Source organism: Labrus mixtus, chromosome 16 (assembly GCF_963584025.1).
Source record: "Labrus mixtus chromosome 16, fLabMix1.1, whole genome shotgun sequence".
NCBI lineage: Eukaryota > Metazoa > Chordata > Actinopteri > Labriformes > Labridae > Labrus > Labrus mixtus.
Genome location: NC_083627.1, coordinates 19,305,304 through 19,312,952, shown reverse-complemented (window position 1 = coordinate 19,312,952; position 7,649 = coordinate 19,305,304). Strand labels below are relative to the sequence as shown.

The 7,649-nt window shown below is 39.2% G+C and overlaps 1 protein-coding gene across 1 annotated transcript; it reads right to left on the bottom strand.

Moving 5' to 3' along the window:
- Positions 1-785: 785 nt before the first annotated feature.
- On the bottom strand, positions 786-1,401 carry LOC132991519 (stonustoxin subunit alpha-like; the record flags this gene model as incomplete). The annotated part of the gene is given in 2 exon segments (XM_061060298.1): positions 786-1,211; positions 1,213-1,401. Coding segments are annotated over 2 exon segments (600 nt in total), but the record flags the coding sequence as incomplete, so codon positions are not given.
- Between the last annotated feature and the right edge of the window lie 6,248 nt (positions 1,402-7,649).

Genomic DNA, 7,649 nt, shown 5'->3' with positions numbered 1-7,649 from the left:
GAAGTGATCAGAACGTTTGAGGTATTTCAACTGGATACGCAGGTCGGGCTGCAACAAAGACGGTCCGACCGACCGGGATATTCATCCTCCTTGAATCCTGGTGAGGTGGTTTCTTTTTTTCTGCTGCTTTTTCTTTCTGGTAAACCAGCGATCGATTGACTTTTTTGTTGGATTACTTCGGTTACTTTTTTCTTGGACGAGCTGAGTTTTTTTAAAAGGAACGAACAGCCGCGTCGGTGGATTGTTTTTTTTTTGTGGATTAAAAAGAGATTTAAAGACAATTTAAACTTTCATGGCTCATAATGTATGTTTTGTTTGTTTGGGACTTTTAGTTTATTTTGGATTTATAAAGGGGTAAATTAAAGGGATATTTTTGTGCTCTGCGTGAAATAAAAGTTTTAATTACAACAAAAATATCCCTTTAATTGACCCCTTTATAAATCCAAAATAAACTAAATCAGAAGTGAACCAGAGACCGTTAGAACCGGACTCTTAAACTGATTTGATGATCCAGGATCAGGTGATCCGGCTCACTTTGATCCTGTTTGGATCACCCTGATCCAGGTACAGATTTAAGGATTATCAAATCCAGATTATCAGAGCTTTTTTTGTCACTTATTTTTTATTGTTGAGATCAGAACAATACAGACATTACAGAAGGGGGTCCATTGTTTTTCTATAATGTAGAACATTGAACCCCCATTACCACCCCCACCCCCCATTACCACGCCCACCCACCATGAAACAGAGCAGCTGGACAGAGTGAACAGAGTCAGCTGATCTTCAGTCAGCAGTGTTTCTCAGAGCGACACACCACACAGATACACTGAAGAACCATAAGTACAGAACATAAACCCAGGATAGAGAGGTTCAGTGAATGTGGTGTTGAAGGTGTGGAGGTGGATCAGTGTGTCAGAGGAGACTCTGTAGAAGGACAGAGAGCCAGCAGGACAGTCCACATACACTGCTACTCTGTGAGAGACAGAGGAGGAGGAGGAGGAGGAGGAGGAGATGTCTGTTTCTCTTTTATTGTGACAGACATAGTAACCTTCATCAGAGCAGATCAGTCTCCAGGACTGATCATTACTTCCAAACAAACATTCATCACTGTCTCCTCTCCTTCTGATTCCTCTGTAACTCACTGATACATCAACCTCTCCTCTCCACTCGACCTCCCAGTAACAGCGACCAGTCAGACCAGTCCTACACAAGCAGCTGATGACACCAGTATTCAAATCTGTCTGAATGATCAGGATATAACTGATACTCGTCCACATATGTCACCTTCCTGTTGTTGTCAGACAGTTTGAAGGATCTGTTCATTGTGTTTGTGTCCAGTTCCAGCTCACAGGCGTCTGATGGAGAGAACGAGACACAACACAGCTGCAGGTTATCATCTGTTCATTCATCAACAACTTTACTGACACTTACTGAGAGTCAATCAAACTTACAGTTCATATTCAGCACTGAATGATGTTTGACAGCACTGAAATGTAATAATCCACTTCTAATCAAGTTCAAATGGAGTTACCATGCTGTAAAATAAATCCTAATTTTAAAGTAAATAACTCAACATTTTAAAAGTATTTTTCTGTTTTTTAAAATAAACTAATCTGTTAGATGAAAGACATTATCTGTAAATTAACAACCCCCCTGTTCTTTTATTTTTGATCAAATAAAGTTTATTTCTCTTTTTTTACAGTCAAATTACTCTACAAATGATACGTTATATATTTTCTGTTTTCTAAGATTACATATATATTTAATAATCTGTAATTAAATATGTAGCTGGTTAATATAAAGGTGTATGTCCATACCAACAATATGACGTGTTTCTCTCTCATTTTAAGATCTATCTTATTGGTTTTATGTTCATGTGTACCTGACATTCAAACTCTGTCATTCTGGATATGACTTTGATGATGTAAGACTTTAACCACATTTCAAACTTTCAAGAGCTTTATTTTTGATCTTTAAATAACTATTTAGCCATCATGCTGAAGCACTAACACACAGGCATGGACAGGTCATCGGGCGTACCGGGCAATGCCCGGTGGGCCGACGCACATTCTTGGGCCGGCCCGGGGCTGTCATAATTTAATTAAAAGAGTATATTATTTTTTATCGACCGCAACGGTATTTGAGACACGAAACGCGGCCCATTGGTTGATTTTCTTGAAGGATATTGGGCTAGTCCAATGAAATCTCTCAGCCCTCCTCCGCCCGCCCCTCCCCTCCCCAAGGTTATCAAATTTTGCCATTAAGCTGACCGGAGTTGGAGAGAAGGGAGTGTGAGTGAGTGTGAAATGGATAAGAAACAACAAAAGAGCAAGGGGGGCGCAGAGAAGCTCAGAGAAAAAAGGCTAGAAAGCCTACAAGTGGACGCAGGAAAATGTGCCAGAATCACTAATATGTTTGCAAGTTCGACTGCAGCAGGGCCGTCGACATGTGCAGAAGCAGTCCCATCAAGTGCACAGGTGGATTCGGAGGAGGAGGAGGAGAGAGACGTGACCCAGCAGCAAGGACAGATTGAGGAGGAGGAGGTCAGAATAGCTACTGTCAGCCTGGTAAGAAGTAGCCGAAATGTTAGCAGAATGAAAAGGGACGTCTTATGTAGGGAGGGCGGAGGGCTTTGAGGGGGGGACCACCAGCTCCGCTTTCGATTGGCATACATTTGAGCGTTTGTCTGCAACCTGCATCAGTAGCAAAGAAGCCATCTGCATTATACATTGCACGATTGCCGTCGACGTGGAGAGGAGAAAACTTAAATAAGTTATCCACAACAAATCAATGAGTGGTCGGCTTCAGAACGCACTCAACTTTCTGAGATCTGAAGTCAGTCATGATTGGTCAAAATTGTTGTCAATCTTGACACAGTACAACAAGCAAACCTATCAAATGTCTTTGCGCAGACAGACAGGTATACGTAGGCTACACACGCCCACAGTCAGAAAGACACTGGAATGACACAGAAATGATGATAGCCCGTGGCTCGTCCTTGTGTGTGTGTGTGTGTGTGTGTGTGTGTTTGTGTGTGTGTGTGTGTGTGTGTGTGTGAGAGAGAATTGCCTTTATAGCCTTGGTTTTCAAATAATGCTATGAGTAGACTTGGTGTCCAACTTACAGTGTTATTTTAGCTATTTTAGTTACTTCAAGATGGGAATTGTGGCACTGTGACCATCTCTCCCAAGATGAAAGTCTCTGTGAGTAGTGAAAGACCGTATACATTTTTTGACATGGTTACTCTCTTCCATGTAGGCTACTGCGCTTTATTTTAATTTTCTAAACAACACAATGTGCGCATATGTCCTCTGGTATGTCGTGTGCCTCCGCATATCGTATAAATAATCATGGTGGGCCGCCATGGCCAAAAATGCCAGGGCCATTTTCTGGTCCCAGTCCAGCCCTGCTAACACAGTGACATTCAAGTAGCCGACCACATTCCAGAAATGAAATCAAATGAGTGAAAGCATGACTCAATGTCCAACATCAGGGATGGCTAATGGCCAACCACTGTAGTCAACACCTGACCCCGAGCTCGGCCGAACAACAGAGAAGATAGGGCCTTGATGGACTGACTCACTACATGCAGTTCAATCAAAGTTTAAATACTAATGGTGTTTTGTTTTTGCGTTGTTTTACACCCTGAAAATGGAAGATAAATAATCACTGTAATATTTCCTCATAGTTTAAAAATGATTTAAACTTTGTAATATTTGCACCTTTCAGACAGTTGAAGCATTTCCAGCAGCATTATTTTACTTATTAACTTGCTATAGTTAATGTTGTAAAGGCTTTTATTGTCTAAAGTGATCTTATTGGTTAGCTTATTAAATAAAAAATTCTACTGGCATTAATGATAAATTGTAAACAAACAATAAATCTGAATTAGATTCCACCACACTTGTCAGCATGACTTTAAAATCAGGCTGTAGTTCTTTGTAGTTCTGACTTCACTTCACTTCTTCTTACACTGCATTATCATTTGTCTCACCTGACGTTAAAATATTGTTTTTTGGGCAGAAGTAGCGGACTCAGTTTTGAAGTTAGGGCAACAACTTTGACATTGTATGAATTGACAGTTTACAAGGAATCTGTTGATATCAAATATGTTACTGTAGCTCTCTGGGAAAGATGCATAAAACACAAATATGATCCAAACCATATTCTTGGCTGAAATCCTCTAACAACTGGTTTAATCTGCAGCCTGCCACATCTCTCACTCTTGACTCGACCATTCTGCACATTCAGAAGGGGGGAGAAGGGCCTTTGAGACAGACTCCACATATTTTCCAGAAAGGAATTCTGAATGTTTGTTTATTTATTCAGACAATTTTAGTTTATTATCTTATTGCGGTTATAACTTAGAGAAAAAAGCCAAATAAGAAATATATTTTTATTTCAGGCCCATGAAGGGCCCCCCTCCCCACTGGGCCCTGGGTAGTCAGTCCCACTTTTCCCCCCACTACGACGCCCCTGCTGCTACATGTCACCTCTGATCCAGATTCATTGGTCTTCTGTGGTTGGTTTGGATTTGACTTAATAACACACTGTATAGTTTGGATTCTACATGAAGACTGTTATGCTTGTTACTTTCTCCACCTGTTTGAAAGGTGAAATCATGAGCTCATCATGATATCATTTTTAGTTTTTAGTTTCCTCCTCGGGGGCTCTGAAGAACTGTTTGTGAATCATTGGTTGATATTGTAAATCTACATCTGGATGCATTAAGTAGAAGGGTTTTATAATCAATAATGGGCTGTACTTTATTTGAAGTTTAGTTTCTAACCCACCTTAAACTGAAAGAGTGAAAATCTTTACATGTTTCTATTTTGTATTTCTTTAGTATGTTTTCAGTAGAGGATATTTCACAGTAATCTTAAACATTCATTTTTATCAGATTTGAAAAAACATTTCTACTGTTACAGCGTGTCCTAACAAGCGTCAGCGACATGATCAGCCTGATTCTATAGTTTCCTATTGGAGGGTCCTAACTGCCCGTGTGTGATGCAGGGCACCATTTTTACCCCGATACCCTGTTTCTATTATCCTCTCTGTCGCTCGCATAGACAGATGAAGAACAAGGGAGGACAGGGCTCTACAGGTGTAGAGAGTGGTGCATTAATAAAATCCACATCAGGATTGAAATGTTGAGCTTGTGTCAACAACACAAATGTTGTTTTTATTCCAGCTCACTGCGAGTCGTTTATTGAAGAACCTCTGAGTGTTGTGATTTGATTCAACAGCTCACCCACACCCGAACACGCGAACACATCACCCCTGTCCTGCAAAATCTCCACTGGCTCCCTGTCCCTTACCGTATCCAATTCAAAATCCTTCTCCTCACACATAAAGCCCTTAACCACCAGACCCCCTCCTACCTCACGGCTCTCTTTCACCCTCACACTCCTGCACGCAGCCTCCGTTCTTCAAAACCTCCTATCTCCCCCTCTTAGAACCAAGTACCGAACCTGGGGGGACAGAGCCTTCTCCATAGCTGCCCCCTCCCTCTGGAACTCACTCCCTACACACATTCAACACTGTACCGACCCTCCTACTTTCAAATCACTGATCAAAACTGACCTCTTCAAACAAGCTTTTAATGTATGATTGTGATGTATTTCCTGTTTTCTGCTGTTTTACCTTTATTGTTGTTATCTTTATGATTTGTGTGTAATGTTGCAATGTCTGTTAGTCTGTCCTTACTGTGCTGTTCTTTCTGTTTTTAACTATTGTACAGTGTCTTTGAGTTTTGAAAAGCGCTTATAAATAAATTGTATTGTTATTATTATTATCATTATTATTAAATACAAAGCACCACACTTCAGTTTGTCCACCTTCAAAATAAAAGCACCACACTTCAGTTTGTCCACCTTCAAAATAAAATCACCACACTTCATATTTGCCCACCTTCAAAATAAAATCACCACACTTCATATTTGCCCACCTTCAAAATAAAATCACCACACTTCAGTTTGTCCACCTTCAAAATAAAAGCACCACACTTCAGTTTGCGAACTTTCAAAATAAAAGCACCACACTTCAGTTTGCGAACTTTCAAAATAAAAGCACCACACTTCAGTTTGCGCACTTTCAAAATAAAATCACCAGATGTTATAATAATGTTTAGAAGGGGAAACTGAAATCACAGAGCAGAGAAATACTTAAATTGATGCAGTGAGGACAGTAAACGTGCGATCATGTGCAATGAGACACTCCTTTAAAACACGTTCTGCTCTCTAATAAGCAAACGCCAAACGAACCACATACGGTCACAGAGATGAAGAAAAAAAACATCTCTGATCTGGATCAGCGGTGTAAAAGTGTATATGGTGCTAAACAAAGCAAGTTATCTGGATCTGTACTTCCATCGCCTTGTTCATTTAAAAGAGGGACAACAACGGGAGCTGAAGGTGGCTGTACTGGAGGAGATGATGAAGTGAGTGTGGCAGTACACAGCGAGTGAGTAAGTGACGCCGGGCCCGGTGCTGAACAAGATCAGCAAACTGCTGGGAAACACGCTGTAACGGCTATGGGTGGACGGAATATCATAATCACAGGCTATATGAGAGAATTATATGCAGAACAAGTTCAGTTGTTTTTCTTTTTTTATGATCCAGAGAGCATGCTCTCAGTTGGAGTATGGTGTTATATTTGTGCCTTATTCCTGAGTGATCAATGAGCACTTTTGAACACATAAACATATATTTTGCGAGAGGTTTGAATCATATTTTATATAAAAGTTATATACAAGAGAAAAATCATATAGTTTGAACAAACAAAAATCCATAAAGTGTTCATTAAATCAGTTTGAGTGCTTGCAGCAATCCATACAAGTGTGCTTGTAACAATCTCTCTCCCTCAGTTTTCCTCGTGTGCTCTCTCTCTAAGTCTCTCTCTGTGCACTGGTTGTAGCGCACATAGATTGTAGATATCAATAATAGCTTTTTGCATTGTTAGAATTCCAAGCCGACATATCCACAATGTAATTTTCACTAGTAACAATTCTAATTAAAGATATCTACAAGATATAATTTTTCACAAGTGGAAATGGTCATTGTAGATATATGTAACTTCATTACAACTAGTCAACTTGTGCCATTGACTTCTATTCAAATTGTATTACAGATAGCTGTAATTCAATTTTTACATGTTGTAATTCAAAGTCGACATATCCATAATGACATTTTGACATGTCGCAATTCTAATTCATGATATCTACAGCTCAATTCTCACTAGTAAAAATGTTAATTCTTGATATCAACAATTCTATTCTTACTAGTGACAAAGTTCATTTATGATATCTACAGTTGTTTTAACATTACAGATATCATAAATTAATTCTAGATATCTAAAATGCAATTCTTACTAGTCGAAATGACATTGATATCTTGACCTGGAATTATTACATGTAAGAATGTAATTACAGATATCTGGAATTGCATTTCAGATATCTGAAATTATATTCTTACGTGTAACAATTATATTAGAGATATCTACAATTTTCTTTTTAACTAGTCAAAATTGAATTGTTGATATCAAAAATTTAATTTCCACATGTAAAAATGCCATTGTAGATATCTTCAGTTGGTACAGACATATCCGAAATGAATATGTTAATTTACAGCCTCTGACGCCTTCTCAGGATT